This window comes from Mus pahari, chromosome 11 (assembly GCF_900095145.1).
Source record: "Mus pahari chromosome 11, PAHARI_EIJ_v1.1, whole genome shotgun sequence".
NCBI lineage: Eukaryota > Metazoa > Chordata > Mammalia > Rodentia > Muridae > Mus > Mus pahari.
The window spans coordinates 31,011,772-31,032,223 of record NC_034600.1 but is presented as its reverse complement, the minus strand read 5'-3'; the positions used below and the strand labels follow the sequence as shown (position 1 = coordinate 31,032,223).

The following is a 20,452-nucleotide window of genomic DNA, read 5'->3' as shown; positions in this document are numbered from 1 at the left end:
ATGCTCAGGAATAGTTGAAATATTCAACTTCAGAAATGGAAAATTTTAGATGAGCTGTAAATTTAGGTTTTTTTTTTTTATGCCTAAGATGAGTCATCTCTTGGGAAAGATCGAACCCTTTATTATTGCTATACTAATGTTAATGCTTGGGTTTTTTTTTTTTTTGATTTATTTATTTTATGTATGTGAGTACACCGCTGCTTTCTTAAGACATATCAGAAGAGGGCATTGGATCCCATTACAGATGGTTGTGAGCCACCATGTGGTTGCTGGGAATTGAACTCAGGACCTCTGGAAGGAAGAACAGTCAGTGCTCTTAACCACTGAGCCATCTCCCCCCGGCCTGTTAATGCTTGTTAATGGGTTCCATTCAAGACCTCAGTGAGTGTGACTGGATAGATGGATCTTTACATATCAATGTTGAGAGACAGGAAGGTTTCTCTATTAATCTCTGTGTGATTAATGGTGCTGTTGAAACAGTTGTTGGCCTGGAGATAGCAACCTTTTCCTAAAAAGGAAAAGATTCGCCAGCTGGCTTGGGGGTCTTGGTTTTGGGTTTGGTAAATCCCATCTTAGCAATCGTTCCCTGGCTTGCTTAGGCTTGAACATGGTCGATGCCAGCTTTCTGTCGTATCTCCTGTTTCAGGAACCTCTGTTTCATTGCCTCTTGATCTGGGGCTCGAACCTCACACCTGCTAGGCCAGTGCTTTAGTTCCCAGCCCCAGTTCCTGTTCCCTCAATCCTTTGTGGCACACATGGACATCTGCTCACGTGCAGCACCCAGGCATTGGATTGACCCTCTTCCCTGGACGGACTTTAATGGCTGTCACTGACAAGCCGGTCCAGCCTGGCTCCCGAGGGATTATCAGTCCACCTGCTCACAGTTCCAAGGACAACCTTCTGCTGATTGGCCACTGGTACTCCAGGGTCCCTCAGATGAATGTTTTATGAGCAAAGATGTGATTCCTGTCTGTCAATATGAAGGCTGTTTAATAAGTGATGTGACATCCAGATGCTAGAAGCACTTGGGGCAAAGAAGGCAAAACTGCCAGTTACTAATAGCTAACCCGAGAAGAGCAGACATTCCTCGTTTGGCAGAGCGGCTCACATCTGCAGAAGGCTGAGGGCTGAGGCAGGAGGATCACCACAGGTTCCAGGCAGAGTTGGCCCGTAGAGTGAGATCTGTCTTTTAAGAAACTGAACAAGCAACTAAAAACCAGTGTTATTTCTCATTCCTTTTATATATATTTGGGGATGTCGGGGAGAACAAACTAAAATCTCTACTTAAGAGTTTCTCGCCGGGCGTGATGGCACACACGCCTTTAATCCTAGCACTCAGGAGGCAGAGGCAGGGGGATTTCTGAGTTCCAGGCCAGCCTGGTCTACAAAGTGAGTTCCAGGACAGCTAGGGCTACACAGAGAAACCCTGTCTCGGAAATCAGTTTAAAGGTTTTTTGTTTTGTTTTGTTTTGTTTCCTACTATAGCAAAAAATACAGCCTGGTATTTTAAGTTGCTTATTTTACTAATAGGATGTAGTGAGGCTTACCCAGTGATTGCCAGCTTGCTAAGAGTTTCGGGTAGTGCACCTTTAGCAGTACTGGATTTTTACCTGGGTTTATGGGACTCTCCGTGCTAATGGCAGAGCAGCTTGACATGATTGCTACATTTCTATGAGGAGCAAAGAAACATGAAGCCTTTCCTGAAGCTCCACATGGCAGCCAGGGGAGCACTGCCAGTCTTTTCTTTGGGTGGGAGCACTGATGATCTTTTCCTTGGGTGGGAGCACTGCTGTTCTTTTCCTTGTGTGGGAGCACTGCCAGTCTTTTCTTTGGGTGGGAGCACTGATATCCTTTTCTTTGGGTGGGAGCACTGCTGTTCTTTTCCTTGGGTGGGAGCACCGCCGTTCTTTTCCTTGGGTGGGAGCACTGCTGTTCCTTTCTTTGTTCCACTCTCTCACACATGCTTCTATTGGCCACACCCAGGACCTAGTCCCAAGCGCTCTGTACTGTGGTTGGTGCTTTTGGTGACTCTGGGCATGGCGTGGGGGATGGTGGCTTGATGGCACGTTCACAGATCGTTTTCATCTTTTCACAGGCTGTGGGATGATGGCATTATTGATCCTGTGGACACCAGGCTGGTCCTGGGGCTCAGCCTCAGTGCAGCCCTAAATGCACCCATCCAGAGGACTGACTTTGGCATCTTCAGGATGTAACCCAGATACAGAACATGCTGCCACACCTGTAACAAGAATTAGTGCGTGTAACTAGCCTTAAAACTTGAGATTTACTGGACATGTAGCTGTCACAGGAATTCTTTATTATTCATATTCTTCAGTATGATTTGTTAAAACTGTGAAAATCAGTGAGTATTCCACTTGATGAGCTTTGACTTTTTAAAAAAAAATTTTTTTTCTTACAGACATTTTTCATGGCTCATTTTTACCACCCACAAAATGAAGAGAGCAATTTTGCAATTATCCTTTGAGTACCACAAACAGTATGAAAAATAAATCTCTTTAATCTATACATTCTAGGGTTGTTGAGATGGCTAATTTAAAATTACATTCCCCCCAAAGTGATTATTTTCTTGGTTCTATTTGATATTTCAGCACACTTGTATGTGTGCATGCGCATGCTTTTGTGTGCGTGCATGTGTGAGTACATGTGTGTGTGCCTGTAGAGATCAAAGACCAACTTTACTGTTCCTCAGGATCTATCCACCCTTTTTAAAAGATTTACTTTGTTTTTTTACTTATGTGTTGTGTATGGTGTGTGTGTGTGTGTGTGTGTGTGTGTGTGTGTGTGAGAGAGAGAGAGAGAGAGAGAGAGAGAGAGAGAGATAGGGGTAGAGGGAATGGACAACTGCATAGGCTGTCCTAGAGCTGCCATTACAGGAAGTCATGAACCTGCTAACATGGATGCAGGGAACCAAACCCAGGTCCTCTGGAAGAGCGGCAGTACTTTTCACCACAGAGCCATCTCTCCAGACCCATCCACCCTGTGTTTGAGGCAGGGTTTCTCACTGAGCGTGAAGCTCATGGATTCAGCTAGGCTGGCTTGCCACAGAGCCCCAGGAATCCTCCTGTATCCCCCCACCCCCAGTGCTACAGATGTGCACCACCACACCTGGCTTTGGGGGTTCTAAAGATCAAAATTGGATCTTCATTCTTGTAGGGCAAACAGATTACTCACTGAGCCTTTTCCTGCAGCCACCATCCTGTCTCCTCCTGTGATGGTCAGGCTTGCCCCCCGTTTGCACGCCAGGCTCTTTTCCATCTCATTCACCCCTCGCTTGGCCATTTTCAGGCTTTGCTGCCTACAGCCTTGCCCGAGGTCACCATTGAACTCCATGTTGCAGAGACCAGTGGGTTCTTCTTTCTGACCTCACCAGATGATGTAACTCTGTAGCATCCTTTGTTGAACGCCACCCACTGGAATGCTGTCCTTAGCTCTCCTGGTGCAACACTGGGTTTTCTACCAACTTCATTAATTCCCTCTTATCCATGGTTTCCCCCTGACACCCATCTTCCCTTGCTCCCATAATTTATCTTGCCTTTCATTAGTAAATCCATTCTTATGTTAAACTACACAAACAACATAGCTGTGCTGAAGCAATATACTTCAGCTCTTTTTAGGTGAATAGTTTCATGGCGTTAAATACCTTCACTTCACTGTGCAGCCATCACCATCCTCCATCTCTTGGGCCTCCTCATCTCCAGCTGACTGTGCATCGAGTGAACAGTAGCTCTCTGTTTCCCTTTCCCTGTAGCCTCTACTCATCTCATTTTAAAATAGATGCGTTTCTCGTGTCTTTATGATTCTTACTGGGCTCTTCCTGCCCGTCTCTTGGCTTTCAGTTCCTATATAGGACTCACCTGTAGTTCTTTGCCCACCTCTCCTCCAGGCTTCAATTCTACATATATCCAACAGGCTGCTGAGTATCCAGGAGGAGCCAGCCTCACACCCAGCAGTATCATTAAGTCCTGGGATGTTGTCTCCTATGCTGTCTCTTGGATCTCTCCACTCACTTCTCTCTTGCACCACCATCAGCCTTAGAAATGGTCTGCTGTGTCTGCTGCGTCTGGTGCTCCCTAGTCCAGCCTGTCTACTGTAGAGTGCGAATGGCCATCCTGACCTGGCCAAGTGGAAGATTCTACGGTGGTTGAGGAAGAGCCCATACTCCAGTGGTCTCCATGGTCCTGCTCACCCCTGTAACCTCATCTTCCAAACTCCCCTCTTCATGGGAGAATGGCTACACCTATTTCAGACTGCCTGTTCTTTGAACCTACTTAGCCTTCCCTACCTTCCTTACAAGACTCCATTGGGCTGTGCCATTCTACTCTCTCTCCTCTTCAGCACTTCACTGTTCAACAGAAACTCTTGATTCTTCCTTAATGCCTGTGACTTTCCCAGGCTAGACTGGCATCCCACTGTATGCACTTATGAAATATAATATAACGATCCTGTGTCCGGTGACCTCAGTAGGGAGGTTGCCTTGGAATTCAGCAGGTGTTGTTTCTGTGGGCACAGGATATCTTCCCTAGGTGGCTTGGCTTTTGCTAACTTTGATTCAGGAATTGCCGGTTATCCTTTGTTGGTACCCATGTGCACATCTCTCAACAAACACTTTCATCTTGGGTCTCAGCACCTTTAACTTTAGGAAGACATAGTGCTAGAAACCCTACATCCAGCCGGCAGAAACTGCTGTGCCCTGTAGCTTTCTTTCCGGACATTTCTGCCTTTCAGAGTCTTGTTCCTGGGAGGCCTTCTCAGACTCTAACACAGTATCTTTTAAGTTAATTAATAAAGCAAGCAAAATGGATTTCCTGTCATGGCTGTGCATTGGTCCTCTGTAGGAGCTGTCAATGGCCAGAGGTTTCCTGGATGTCTAGGAGTGTGTTTGCCTTTGAGGATCAGTAAAATCATATCTAAATGGTAATCTCTCTAACTGGGGAGGTGGCTATCCAACTGTGAAGACCAGACGTTTCCTTCCCTAGGACCCGATATAAAGCCAGATACAGTACTGGGAGTTTGCAACCCTGGTGCTCCCGCAGCTGGATAGGAGGCAGAGGTGGAATCTTCAGAAGCATCTGGACCAGGCAGCCTGGTGTAAGCAGGACTGAACAACAAAGACTTTGTTCCAAACAAGGTGGAAGATGGCACCCGAGGATGCCTGAGGACATCCTCTGACCTCCCTGTATGTGACATGGCACACACTCAGATATAAATTATATATATTTTTTGTCAAAATACATAATTTTTGCAATGTGACTTAAATTTTTTGGTCAGGTTGTAAGTCGTGTGAAACGTTATGAAATGTAGCGCTAATTAGCCTCCGCATTTGCCTCCTCAGGACTTAGAGAATTGAAAGAGCCAACATTATGTTTTCCTCCCCCCCCCCTTTCCTGGTTTCCAAGAAATATGTTTTCTAATTAGGATATGTCTAAATACAGCGAACTAATCATAGCCCGGTGTCGCTTATAACAGTTCTCTAAAAATGTTACAAATGAAGTCCAAGTAATGCACAGTGATGACAAGCGAGTTTGCACTGTTGTGATAAAAGCCTTTTCCCTCCAGAGCACAGTTACCTCATTTTTACTTAATGCATCTGGAGTCATAATTATGAGGACAGAGCTGTTCTTTGGAGCTTTTACTTTTCAGTAAATGTGCATCCTGTACGGCAGCCCTGAATCAAGGGCACAGATGTAATTCATCATCTACCTGGCACACCTTCGAGGGTGGTAGGCCTTACTGGTAATCTTACCAGGGATTGGGTGTGATTTGGGGGACTGTGGGATGTGTGGTCACCCTCAGCAGCACCCTCGTGGATCAAGTCCTTTGGCTTTGTGTTAGTGTCTCATATTTCTCACAAGCCAGTATTCAGGAGACCTGCTTCATAATTCCAAATGTAGATTTCAGTAGACGAGGAATTTTAGGGAAACAAAACAAACAAAACCAAAATGAATTCCCATTCCAGAGACAGACCCAGGGAAGAGTTTAGCACAGGCAGAAGCAATTCTGAACTGTTAAGTTTCCAGACACAGTGGTCCAGTTTCTGAGGTCTGTATTTCACAGAGAAGACCCAAACCATAGGTTCCTACTTACTTTAAGGGAGAGAGTTATCTCTGAGGGAGAAAAGAAGCTTGGGGTAGTGTGGTCCCAGCGTGAGGTTGCCTGAGAGAAAGCAATGCCCCATCAACCTGTTAGAAGTCAGCTGGAGAAGATCACAGAACACAGTTCAGATGAGCATTTGGTGAGGAGGGAGCTCAGGAGAGAAGGAGGAAGGACTTAGGAGTGCTGAGACCTAAATAGTAAGAGGGGTCTGTGGGAAGGCACAGCTCTGCCAACTACATCCCCCGATCTACAGGATAATTGGAGATCACCACCTCTCGGGGCTAGAGAGACGGTTAGTGGTTAAGAACACTTGCTGCTCTTCCAGAGGACCCCATCGATCAGCTGGCAACCCTCTGTGTGTCTAGCCCCCAGGGCATCTGATGGCCTCTTGTGGCATCTGAGGGTACCTGCACACATGTGGCACACAGTCAGACATAGATAAAACCAAAAATGAATAAATTGAAGTAGCTTTTTCTGAGGTTGTTTGTAACATTTGAAAACTACCAATGTCAAAAGCCCAGGAAGCCAGAAATAAACAAAGTGAAAGAAAAGAAAAAAGCCTTCTCACCCAGCTTCCCAGAAACAATCGCCGCTGTTAATGGTTTCCTGTAGTCAGTTTTATTCTACCTGTAAGGTTTGGTTTTGTTTTGTTTTGTTTTTTCAAAAATGATGCATTCCATCTTCTGTTATCTATGCATTCCATTGATGTATTGTAACTGTGTTAATATATATTCACAAGTAATTTCAATATAACATCACATAGTATGGATGCCACTGGATGTACTTTTCTTCCCCACTGTTGGGCATGGGGTATTTCTGATTTCCCACCACTGTGATCTCTCAATGAGCAGCTCTGCAGTCTCTTTTCATACTCATTTAATGGTTTAATATAATACATCCCTAGAAGTGGGGAGCTGAGTCGAGGTTCTCAGATTTACAGGGCGCATCGCTCAACTTCGCTCTGTAGCGCGTTTTGATTGTACAGTGTGATGACAACCAGATGGTTGCTCCCGGTAATATTAAACTGTTGGGTGTGAGACCCTGTCTGCTTTCATTGCTCAGCAGTTGAGTCTGAATGACCATGTTATACCAGCAAGTTAAGAAGACTCAGCACGGTCCAGAGCAGTTGTGATCGGGGAAAGAACACAGCCGACAAACCCGCTCTGGTCCTACTACTGATAAGTCATGGACAGTAGAAGGTGGTGAGGGAGGACCAGAAGGAGCTAGCCGGAAGCTGTTTCCCTTCCTCCTTTTTAGGTGCGTAAGTCTCTACTCCTTTCTCGCCTCGTCAGTGGTACCGGGCTGATCCGCTGAGTTGGGAGGTCAAATTGTGTGTGCAAAGAACATTGAAGATTCCCACACACATTTTGGTGGGACTTGTGGTGGGAAACACTTGAGTTTTATTTTGTTCTGGTGAACAGACTTTTACCCAAGGCAGATCATGTGCCAGACTTTGGAGTTAAACACAAGTATGGAATGGCCCCTGCACTTTCGCAGCACATAGCTAGTGGCTCCTAGCCCTTATCGTTTTTGGCGAGTGAACCTCATTCAATTGAAAGCATCTCTCTCACGCTCTGTGAAGCTTTGGTGGATGTTCTGGGCCCCTGCTCTCACACGTTGCGTCTTTGTCAGGTGAATCCTCTCCAAAAGCTTGATTCACACTAAAGACAAAGATGGAAGACTGGTCCAGGGTGCTTCCAGTGGTCCCAAAGTTTGTTCCATGCTCCCAAGCATGGCCCTGGCTACTAAAGACTACACAGGTCAATGGCACCTTCTATGTTTCTAATGCTACTCACGTAATTCACCAACATCAGGCTTCAATTCTTGCAGCAACAAACCCTAAATGGTAGGATGTCTTGCAAGTCAATCTGTTTTGAAATTTGATGAAAAAATTTCTGTCTTTATAACTGCCCTAGCCCACGCCTGGTCTCACACTCTTGGTTGACCTACCTTCCATTCCTGCAATGAGTGAGCTGGAGACACATACCACCATGCCTGGTTCTCTGACATCTGCATATAAAAAGGTTTTTCAGAAAGAAACCACTGGAACTAAGTTTAAAAAGGAAAAATGATGCAAACAACAGAGCAGACTGTGGGCATTGGTTCTCACCACATGAAGCATTCAAAAAAGCGTTCAACCATCACTAGACAGGGCAGATATGTCCAGAGTGACCCCAGGGAAGCTCAAATTGTTGTAATATCTCTCACTGAAGTGCATCACTGGGCAAGGATTTAGTTATATTTAATTGGAAATGAGACTTTAAAAATTCGGTCTTCCATTGGGGATAATTTAAAGACTGCAAAGAAGCAGAGTAAAATCAAATAAAGTGTTAGGTAGCCTTTAGTGATCTTTGAAGAGATCTTTTAAGGCCACAGTGAAGGTCTAATGGGTAACCTTCTTACCCAGAACTCCTTTGGAAATCATGGTGCTGCTTTCATTGTGTAGATAATGGAAGTGTTTTGGATACCTCTGCTTTTATTTTGGAGCTACTGATATTTTAACATATTTTTTTTTTTGTCTGTCTTGGTTTTAATGGTTTCCAACATAAACAATCTGTAGAAAAGGTAACTACAGAGTTGGGTTCTTGGAACCAGGCTCTGAAAATAAATACACAATGAAGTCTTCAACAAGAATTAGATTAAATCTATGCTAGAACAGATTTAGCATCTCTGAGTAGACAACTACAAGTGCTTGCTAGAGAGGAGACTCAGTGTGGAGGTAACAGATCTGGGTTCTTTGTAGGGAAGGGTCCCTAATTGTGGGAGGTCCACCCCTTCTCTTTAAAATATTATTTTTTATTATTATTATTATTATTATTATTATTATTATTATTATTATTATTATGTGAGTTAGCAGAAGGGGAGAGCATGCCTGCATGCCACAGTTACATGTGGATGTGTGGCTGTCTCTCACCTTGGGTAGATAGAATACTCAGATGGTCAGGCTGCCCCACTGGGCGAGCTCACTGCCCTCCTTACCTATTAGTGCAAAGGTGACACTTGGTTTTTAGAGGTCTCCCATCTTGGTGTCTCATTAAAATTAGCCATCAAGGTTTAAAACCATGCTTGAATAAGAATCACTGTGATGGGATGGGATATTTTTTTAAACTTCTAAATGCTCTACGATAATGAATCTCACACTTCAGTTTACATCAGAATCACCTTGGATTTGTTTTGTTTTTAATTTCTTTTCTGTCATTGTTATTTATGTATGTATTTCTTTATCTATTTATTTAGGTTGCGGCTCACTATGAGGCCTATGCTGGCTCAGACCTGTGCTGCTCTAGAACCTACCTCAGCTTCCTGTGACCTGGGATAGCAGGCTTGTGTGGCTGAGCCCAGTGGGAAGGCTTCTTAGCATGCAGGTTGCTAGGCGACAGGCCAGGGTTTCTCCATCCTAGGTCTGCAGAGAGCTCCAGTGTTCCTTCCTAACAGACTGCTGCAGCTGGGCACCTGCATCTGCAGATGACTTTATTCTCTCTTCTAGTACTTAATTTTAGGACTCCATGATGACTGCTGCTTTGGTAATATCACTTATTTATACTTCCTGTTACATAATTTCTCTCCTCAAGTTTTGGGGCAGGGTAAATTTGTCTTAACATCTCACCAAATGTTAATTAAAAGCAGACATTTGTGGCAATGACATGGCTCAGCAAGTGAAGAAGGTGTCTGCTGCACAAACCTAACACAGTCCTGGAACAAAGTTGTCCTCCAACCTTAGCATGGGCTTGATGACAACCCGACCCCACCCCTGCAGCACCCCATACCACTAAATATATACACAAAAGAAGGAAAGAAGGGAGAGAAAGAGGGAGGGGAGAGAGAGAGAGAGAGAGAGAGAGAGAGAGAGAGAGAGAGAGAGAACAAGCATGTACTGAGCTATATGTGAGAATCACTGAGGAATTTTTATAAAACAAACAAACAAACAAACCCACATGGCTAGAGAGATGCCTCAGAAGCTGAGAACACATGTTTTTCCAGAGGTCCTGCGTTCACTTCCCTTGATGGCTGGAAATTGCTACAACTCCAGCTCCAGGAGAGCCCATGCCTCTGGCTTCAAGTCACACACACACACACACACACACACACACACACACACACACACGCCATATGCATACACAAAAGGGGGGGGAATCTTTTAAAAACAAAACAAAGAAGAGAAAAGAAAAGAATCCTGGAGTCTTCTTGGAATAATTGGACATTTTCTCATGTTGGGACCCATATGCGGTCAACAGCAACACTGAGAGACCTTACCCAGTACAGCTACATCATTTCAAGCTGTGGCAGATATTGAAGATACCGCCATGAACTTAAAATCGTTAATTTCAGATCATGCACAAATTCGGTGTTGTTCACTTTAGCCCCACTAAAAGCCTGCCTTATTTTGACTCTCTTCCCCATGTGTGGGTCTCTGCTAGGAGTACCAAGGGCTAGGAAGAATCTTATGAGCTTTCTTCACCAAGTGATGGACAGAACCAAGACAGAGCAAAAGCAAGCTAAAACAAAAGTTTTCTGTATTGGGCCCTAACACAGCACACACGTCATTTCCCTGGGATTGTTCTGAGTCATCTTTCTGCTCCAGTGCCCATGTTGCAGATTCTCTGTGAGTTAAACAGGGGTTTAGGTCTCTACAGATTCCTGCCAGTTCCTCATTTCCAGATGACTGAGTAAACTTTAAAAAGGGAAGATTCATAATGCAGAAGGTTGGTAATTTGAGATTATTGTTTATTCTGGAGAAACGCACAGAACATAATCTTCACCATTGTAATAATCTTCAGTTCCTTGGCTTGCAACGCCCCATGTTGTGTGGCCATCTCAGCCGTCCATCTCTAGATAGTCCCTGGGGAAACTGAGTAAAAGGGTGTCTCTAAGCAGCAGTTCCTTCAGCCGGCGGCAGAAACCATTACTTCACTTTGTGGGTGCCTATTCCAGGCGCCACAGGAAGTGGGATCACACAGCATCCATCTTTCTGTGCCGTGCTCATTTTGTTTAGCTTACCGTCAGTCATCCAGGGATGATCCGTGTTAGGCATGTCTATGGTGATATAAACTCAGTCCTGTTCTTAGCTGTCGCTTTCTCCTATTCGCTCAGTCCAGAAATGTGGGTGTCTTTGTGATCCTTTCCCTGTCTCACTCTGATGTTCAATCGACCCATAAATCTTACTGATCCTGCCTTTCTACAAGCTCCCCAGATCTCCATCCTTATCAACCTGCCCTCTGTGAGTTAGTTCAGCATCCAGGCTCCTAGCCAGTCTCCTTGATTATCTGCCGCCACTCAATAATTCAGTAATTCATTCACCAAATACTTTGGGCATTGAGCTGGGTTCTTGGATGACGAAGTCATCCATGTAGCCCTTTGAGCCATTTATCTTAAAAAAGAAGAAGAAGAAAGGAAGAAAGAAGGTAAGAAAGAAAGGAAGGAAGGAAAAAAACCTGATTTTATCCAAGTGTATCTAGCGCAGAGCCTTGCTTTTTCTTACTCACTCATTGCCTCTTAATACAGGGCTGGAAAGAAGTTCAAAATTCTGGGTAAGATAAATGAAGGTTCAAAACATCATGGAAACCAAGAGTCATGGATACAGGAAGATAAAGAGCTGATGTGTAGTATTGGGGACGTCTGATTTTGCAGTCATGGTTAATATGGAAAAGCAGGAAGCTCCAGGAATTTTAGTTATCTCTATGCTTGAAAGTGTGTCAAGAGGCCTTTTAAGAATAATCTGCATTAGACTGATTTTAAAAGCCTGACTGTGGGTCATAATAATCCCTGCTGTTGGACTGACCACAGCCTTCCATCTACACACTGGATTCTATAAAGGATATTAACTAGAGGGGTATACATGGCAGCAATTCCGAGGCATGGTGATTGGAACAAAGCAGCAATTCCGAGGCAGGATAATTGGACCCTGGCTCTACTTGGGAACATGCCAAAAGCACGAATTTCAAGTGCAGCTACATGACGACCTTGTCATCCAAGAAGACAGCTCAATGCCCGACAAGAAATGCTCATGCTATGTATTTGGGGAGGAAATTGGTGAAATAATGAGTTTCCAGGGGATTTTAATGCCTGTCTGCACATATTAGTTTCCGTACCACTGATCTGCAAAAGGAGGGGCGTCTTACAGCAGTGGTTCTCGACCTTCCTAATGCTGCAGCCCTTTAATCCTCATGGTGTGATGCCCCCCAACCATAAGATTATTTTTGTTGCTACTTCATAACTGTCATTTTGCTACCATTATGAATCATAATGTAAATATCTGTGTTTTCCAATGGTCTTGGGAGACCCCTGTGAAAAGGGTTTCAACCCGTAGCTTATGGACCGTGTCTTAGAAAACGTCAGAGAAGTAGTCCTTGGGAGGGGGAGATGGCTCAGCCTTTAGAGCATTTGTTGCCCTTGCAGAAGACCCCAGTGTGGTTCCCAGCACCCACGTGGTAGTTCATTACCATCCTTTAATTTAGTTCCAGGGGGATCTGACAATCTCTTCTGACTTCCATGGGCACTGTGCATGTGGTACACATCCAAACAAGCAAACAGAAGATTTCTACACTGTCTTAGTCAGGGTTTCTATTCCTGCACAAACATCATGACCAAGAAGCAAGTTGGGGAGGAAAGGGTTTATTCCGCTTACATTTCCATACTGCGGTTGATCACCAAAGGATGCAGGACTGGAACTCAAGCAGGTCAGAAAGCAGGAGCTGATGCAGCAGCCATGGAGGAATGTTCTTTACTGGCTTGCCTCCCCTGGCTTGCTCAGCCTGCTCTCTTATAGAACCCAAGACTACCAGCCCAGAGATGGTCCCACCCACAAGGGGCCTTTCCCCCTTGATCACTAACTGAGGAAATGCTCCACAGCTGGATGTCATGGGGGCATTCCCCCAACTAAAGCTCCTTTCTCTGTGATAACTCCAGCTGTGTCAAGTTGACACAAAGCTAGCCAGTACATACACATAAAATAACATAAATCTAAAAAGAGAGAAATGGATCTTTAGTTCAGAAAAAGAGGGCTAGAACCCCAAGACTTCTGCCATGTGCACTTGGAGATGTCAGAATGAGGGGAGTAATAAGAAAATAAAGAGGGTCATGAGCATCTCCTGACCCACCCATCCCACAAGTCCCATATAAAGAGAGGCAGTCATGGTCAATCATTTTATTCTTCAAAATGTCCATGCCTATATATAAATGCTTGTGTTACCATTCCATTGCCTTTCAACTTTAAAAATTATCCATTTAATTATTATTTTTATATGCCAAATAGAATGTAGCTGTTAGTGTGTGGACTTAACACTATCTCCTCCCTCTTTTCCCTCCGTGCAGTTATGTAGTGGTGATTTTTTGCTACACCACTTTGGCTCCTGGAGGGTCAGATGTGTACACCTACCCAGGAGCTATCTTTGGATCTGTGAATTGAAGACACACACACACACACACACACACACACACACACATTAGCTTATTTTTAAAATGCCTTGACTACCTCAAAAGATGGGCACTCCTAAACCTTTCCTGGCTACCCCAGGCCCAATCAGGGAAGTGGCCAGTGCCCACTTACCCAGGGTCTCACATGGCTAGTCGCCTTTATCTCCTACTGTTCCTGTGTCTCATCCTTCTACCCCGAGTCATGGCAGTTCACTCCTGTTCCTCTCTATGTCCTAGCCCGTGCAACTCTAAGGGTCCCGTCCATGCCCAGTCATTAGCTGTTGGCATCTTTACTGACTGATCAAAAACCAAATGGTGACAAGGGCCTTTAGCGTTTGGACATGCAGATTCCCAATTGAATCATAGTATTAGAACCAATCTCCAACACAGTAATATTATCACAGATTCATAATTTTAGCTATACTTTAAAATTTTAAATTATCAAATAGGAAAGTGTGTGTGTGTGTGTGTGTGTGTGTGTGTGTGTTGTTCTGTGTTTAGTGCTAAAACCCATATGGGGCCAAACTCGATCTGTATATGACACCACACATGGTTGGTTGTTAAGCATTATAAAAGCAAGTACTCCTGGGAAATAGATAGCTAATGGACAATTGCGTGAGTAACGATGACCACCAGGGACACAAGTCTGGATGAGTTCTTCTGGATTACCTTGGAGCACTTACAGAAAGAAAATGACAGGTTTAGATGTTTAAGTTCTCAGCTATGGGTTCAGAGAATCAGTGAGCTTTTAGTCTAGAGAGCTTTGAAAATAGCCCCTTCTCAGAGCTGCAGTGTCACTCCTACCAGAGAAGCAACAAAATCTAGCTGGATTCGCAGCCTGCCTATACCTCTCATGTGAATTTAGGCATCAGCTGAGGAGAGGAATGAGGTGTTTTGTTGTTGTTGTTGTTTTATTGCTGCTTTTTTGTTTTTTTTGAGACAGGGTTTCTCTGTGTAGCCCTGGCTGTCCTGGAACTCACTTTGTAGACCAGGCTGACCTCGAATTCAGAAATCCACCTGCCTCTGCCTCCCAAGTTCTGGGATTAAAGGCGTGTGCCACCACCGCCCGGCGAGGAATGAGGTGTTAAGATACAGAAATGGGGCTGGGGAGATGGGTCAGTGGTTAACAGCACTTACTGCTCTTGCAGAGGACCCAGGTTTGGTTCCCAGCATTCATGTGGTGGATCACAAATATCCCTAACTCTAGATCCAGGGGTTCTGATGTCCTTTGCTGACTTTTGTGGAGACTAGGCACTTACATGGTACAAAACACACATACATATAACCCTAAACAAATCTAAAAAATATTTAAAAATAAAAAGATGTAGAACAGGGCCACCTGACAGGCTCAGATGGAAAATTCAGCATCATGGGTCGCTGGGTCCATATGAGCTTCCCTTGGCGGAAGCAGCCCTCTTCCTGTGCTTTACCCTCTCTCAGATGTGGAGACTGTAATAGTCTGACTTGGGGCAGTTGGCTTATAAGAGGATGTGGAGCATCTCCAAGATACATTCCAGCTTCCACTTGTCCCTAGACGCGTATAACTAAAGAGACTAAATTAGAAGCCTGTCATGGGAGGGAAGAGCCAGTACTGTGCCGTGGTTGCAGAACCACAGCTGAAGATGCAAGGAGCTGGTGCTTACCACATCCTCATCAACTCCCCTTCTCAAAAGGCATCCGAATCTCGGGGAATGGTTGTGGGCACCTGTAAACTGCACTCTGACTCACTCTTCGGGGGGGGTGGTGAACACATCAATATTTTGCTGGCAGTTGGTCTGCCTATCAACTCAAGAGTGATTTTTTTTTCACCTTCCCATTCTGTAAACACCACAAGAAGCAACCTTTTCTTACCAGTGACAACTAACTGTGTTTTCAGTCTTGCTTCAGAATTATTAGGACAAGACAGCTGTCCTGTCTTGTCCTAATATGTTCAGAAAAGCCTTAGGTTTAGACATTCCTTTCACTATTGCAACAAAGTACTGGCTCCCATGTGCTCATTATACCTGATGAACAGAAATGGGCAAGTTCTTGCAAATACCTTATTTTTATTTTATGGATGCAAGTGTTTTACCTGAATGTCTATATACTCACGACTGCCTGTGGAGGTCATATGAGGGCATTGGATCCGCTGGAACTAGAGTTACAGACAGTTGTGAGCTCCATGTGGGTATTGGGAATTGAACCCAGGTTCTTTACAAGAACAGTAAGCGTTTTTAACCTCTGAGTTATTCCTGCAGTCCAAGTTATTGACCAATATCTTAATCTCTGAACTGAAGGGCAGGTGATGAATTAATTCCATGACAGTTGAGTCTGTCTCCTCAGTGAACTTTCTCTTTTCAATATTTTTATTATATTTTATTTGTCTGTTTGTTGTGTGTGTACATGCACACTCAAGTGCAAATGCACACGCACATATATATATATATATATATATATATATATATATATATATATATATATATATGCGTGTGCCTATGCACAGAGCATGAAGGTGTGTATCATCCAATCACAACCAGCTTGTGGAAGTCAGGGGACAATTTCCCGGAATCACTCATCTCCTTCCATCATGTGTGTCCCAGGGATTGATCATAGGTCATCAGGCTTGGCAACATCTTGCCTTTACCACCTCAGCATCTCACCAACCACCTAGGTGAAGTTTCCAGGCTTAAGTCCTGACAGCTCCCAAAAAGGTAACCAAATGTTGCCTTTTGGGCTCTTGGAGGCAACCCATTTGAATATGTTATTCTATTATTTTACTTTGCAACCTTTCAGTTTGGGATGGGGAAGAGGAAGGGGAGGGCCGCCTTGGGTTTTGCACCTGCCCTACACCGGCATCCTACACTGTGGAAGGGCGTTGACTTGTGCACTGAGTGTCTGTGGTTTCCAGTCCTGCATCTCCTTGCGGCTCGTCTTTCATTCCTGTCACCGAGAAGGTTGCCTAGAGGAGCAGAAGCTGTCATGATGGCACCACATCCCTGCAGCCTGCCTAAGGGGAGCTTCCAACCTCAGGTCCCCAGCTCGCTGCTTCTTTGCCTGGAGGCTTTTTTCCTGGGTTGAGGAAATCTTGTTCAGCAGGCAAAAAGCTTGGGGATCCTGGGGATTTCATGTCTTCAAGGAAAACTTAGCCCGTAAGGATGGAAGTTTCTGGTCTCCAGGTGAGACAATTCAGAGGTGAGTTCTGCATTCCCTTGAGATTGGCTGTCCACAACAACAGCCATTGTTATAGTAACACACTCTAGCTTTTGCTTGCTTTCTTCCATCTCTCTTTGCCCACACCTTGAGTGCGCTTTCTGGGGGAGTACCTCCCAAATGAGCCACCTGGGCAAATCCAAGTTTAGAGGCCCGTCCAGTGCACCGTTTGTGGACACTGGATCCTGTGGTGGTTGGAATGAGAATAGCCCCCATAGGCTCATATGTTTGAATGTTTGGTTTGGTTCCAGTTGGCATGGCCTTGTCGGAAAAGATGCATCGCTGGATATAGGCTTTGAGTTTTCCAAAGACGTGTACCTCGTGGGCCTCTTTACTTCCTGTTCGTGGATCAAGCTGTGAGCTCTCAGCCATTGCTCCAGTGCCATGGCTACCTGCTTGCCTGCCTACTGCCATGCTCCCTACCATGATGGTGATGAACTTCTATCCCTCTAGAACTGTAAGCTACAAATAAACTCTTCCTTCTACATGCTGTCTTGGTTGTGGTGTTTTTTCATGGCAATACAACGGTAACGAATCCAGCTTCCCTTTCTGTTTACACCCTTCCCAGAGCTTCTACCAGATGATTTATCTTGTACATTGTGAACAACCTCCCTCCCCACACTCCATGTTTTACTGATTTATTCTTTTTGTCATTTTCTTGGGTTATTTCATTGATGGGTAGTGAATAGGATTCAAAATCTGCCTCAAATGTTAGCTCTTCTGTTGAGTTTTCTCCCAATTTCCTTCCCCTCTCTTCAAGCCATTAGCAATTGTAAGTTCAGTATGCACTTCCTCCTCATCCTTACTGCCCTGCAAAGACAAGGTCTCTTATTTGATAGGGGACAGAGAGGGACACTTCCTGTTCTGTATTTTAAGAGCTCATGCTCTTCCTTTGTAGGAGTAGAGTATTCACACTGCTGATGGTTTGTTGGTTCCGAGTTAACCTGGAAGGACACAAACCTTAGTGCCCAGGTGTGTGTGAAACCCCTCTATAAAGAGAGAGGGGATAGAACCATAGACACATGGTTAACGGTCTGGGTCTGGGCCATGTGTTTCCAGGTTCCTGGTACCTTGTTGAGAAGAACTGAAGAAGCATAAGGAAATAGCAAAGAAGTGAGACGTTCCACTCAGAAGCAAAGGGAAAACCCAGCACAGATGCACTGCAAGAGGCAACAGGTCTGAGCAAGTGTTCAGCTCACAAGAGTCAGCAAGTGTGCAGTTCACAAGAGTCAGACCACTCTGGGAGGAGGGGAAGGGTGGGTTTCCTGTTATGGGTGTAGGAAGACAACGAGTTGGTTAGTAGGGGTGCAGTGTGTGTGGCTTTGATTGACAGGCTTGGGTGATGTAAACCAGTAAACCTCTGTTCACTGTGCATGTCCTTTCCCATAATGCACAGGATGATAAACAGGGATTCCCCCCAATTTATAGAGAGGACTATTTGCCTTACTGCACATGCGCCTAAAATCAGCCCATGATATGTTTGTCATAAAAGGGGAGTTACTAAGGGTTGGTTGCTAGGGAGCAGTAGGTCAGATGATTGATTGCTTTGTTTGGAGAGGGATGAACATAACACATGGCACAGGTGGGAGTGCCAGGTTTTGAGGAACTTTATTAGGAAACAGTTGTGTCTGCGGCTCAAGCCTAGTGGGGCTCCGGGATATATCCCTGCTCTTGCCTGCACTATAAGTCTCAGAGACAAGACTGGCCACCTGACCAGATGAACAAGTCTTTACTTTGGAATGACTGACTGCCTTTGTTTCTCCTCTCTGTACAGTTTGCTGGCTAAAGATGAGCTTTAAAGCAGGTTTTAAGAGTGTTGACCCGCTGTCTTCTCAGATTGGTAGCTCTCTGAGTAGAACAGCTCTAAGATTTAGTTCTTGTCTCTGTTCATTGGCTTCTGAAATAGCAGGCAGCAAGGGCTGAAATCTGGCTTCACATCTGTTTATCACTGAATTTCCATACATTGATGCGTGATACATACTCAACAATTGTTAAATGAACAAATGAGCACATGCCTTAAGGGTGAAAATTTTGATTTAGGTTGGCATGTCGGCACCTAGACCAGATCTGTACACAGATTGAGCTCCAGGAGTGATTGCAGGCGGCCACCTGTCTCCAACCACACACTGGGGAAAGTGCTGTTCCCTGAGGACATCTGCCACAGTGGACAGACAGGATGCTGTGGTGACAAATGTGGTCATAGGAACATGAAGAAAGGAGTTCTGTTATTGGTTTTGTTTTGTATTTTGCTATAATGTTTTGACTATTCACATTATTGTGATTTGGATGTGAAATATTTCCCAAAGGCCCAAGGATTGAGGGCTTGGTCCTCAAGGAAGAGAGGTTCAGAGGTCTTTTGGAAAGTTATTACGTTATGAAGGCCCTGAAGAAATCAGTGGGTTAATCTGTCAATAGATTCGTGATTTGTTGGACTGTTGGAGGGTGATAGAAATGGAGAGGGTGGAACTTAGTTGATGGTAGGGTCCTTAGGTTCTCACAGGGTATAATGTGGGAGTTACTACCTGCCCCAGTTCACTATGACATGAGTAACAGCTTTTCCCCATCTCCACCAGACACAGTGGAGCCAAGGCAACATGACCTGAGACCTGTGCAACCGTGGCTCTAAAACAAATCTTGTTTCTCCTTCGCCCAAGGCTGAATGGTGTGCAGGTGAAGAGCTGAGTCTTGGGTGTGAATACTGAGCTCTGTCTCTTGCTGTTGTTGTCTTATTGGAGTTCCTCAAACTCCCTTTCGCCTATTGTAAAGTGTGTGTGTGTGTGTGTGTGTGTGTGTGTGTGTGTGTGTATCTGTAAATATAATGCATTATTACATATTTTAGATATGCATTATGTATGACCACTTTGGATCCGTGCAGGCCACATGCAAACCCTATGTGTCACCTATGGTCAGTAGAACCAGCACTAGCAGACTGGTGCAGGAGTTTTAAATGGTTAGGTGGCATGCTCAGCGTCACTGAGAGGATGTGCAGTGAGCCGGGAGGAACAAGCTACACATTTTGAGATTCAGGGACTGTTTGCAAAGCTCTGTCTCCCAGAGATGGAACATCTGGCTACGCCTCACTAAGCACAGGGACTCATCACAGACTCAGTTCAATGACTGGATCGAAGCAGCAGGACGGATGATTCAGTCCATGTGGTTTCTACCACTGAAGCTCTGATGTATGTCTGACACACTAGTGTAAGTCTCTGAAGGACTCACTAAAGCCCAAGATACAGTGGTTTCTTTATCATTCATTCATTCATTCATTCATTCATTCATTCATTCATTCATTCTGTAGTATATAGATGTAAAAAGGAACTGAATCTCTGACAAATCAATTGATATTGAAAATGCCAGCACACATCCTTTGGTTTCTAATATATCGCACTGTAATAAAAAGTGATCTAAAGATATCTCCTGAGTGGTGATACCGTCTAGGTGACAGTCAGTGTGAGAGCACAGGGTCTGTGGTGCTCTGGCCAGGCCGGGGCTGCTGAGAAGCGGGGTTCATACACCCCGGGTCTCTCTGGCCTCTGTGGGATTACTTGCCTGTCAGTTCCTTTCCAGTGGGCTTGGAGCCTCCACGTCTTCAACATGACACATGTACACATACATGGGCATAAAACAAAATAAATAAATCGTACTAGACAAGTACTTCAGTCAACTCAGCAATGGAGCCAGAAAAAATGTGTGTGTGTGTGTGTGTGTGTGTGTGTGTGTGTGTGTATGTGTGTGT

The 20,452-nt window shown here is 44.7% G+C and overlaps 1 protein-coding gene across 1 annotated transcript in view; it reads left to right on the top strand.

Annotated features, from left to right (window-relative positions):
• Mccc2 (methylcrotonoyl-CoA carboxylase 2) overlaps nucleotides 1-2,526 on the top strand; it is a 69,194-nt gene extending 66,668 nt beyond the window's left edge. Inside the window, exon 17 of the mRNA XM_021208469.2 lies at nucleotides 2,096-2,526. Within this exon, the coding sequence (XP_021064128.1) occupies nucleotides 2,096-2,213 (118 nt within the window). The 3' untranslated portion in view covers nucleotides 2,214-2,526. The remainder of the gene's footprint in view (nucleotides 1-2,095) is intronic.
• The last annotated feature ends 17,926 nt before the right edge of the window (nucleotides 2,527-20,452 follow it).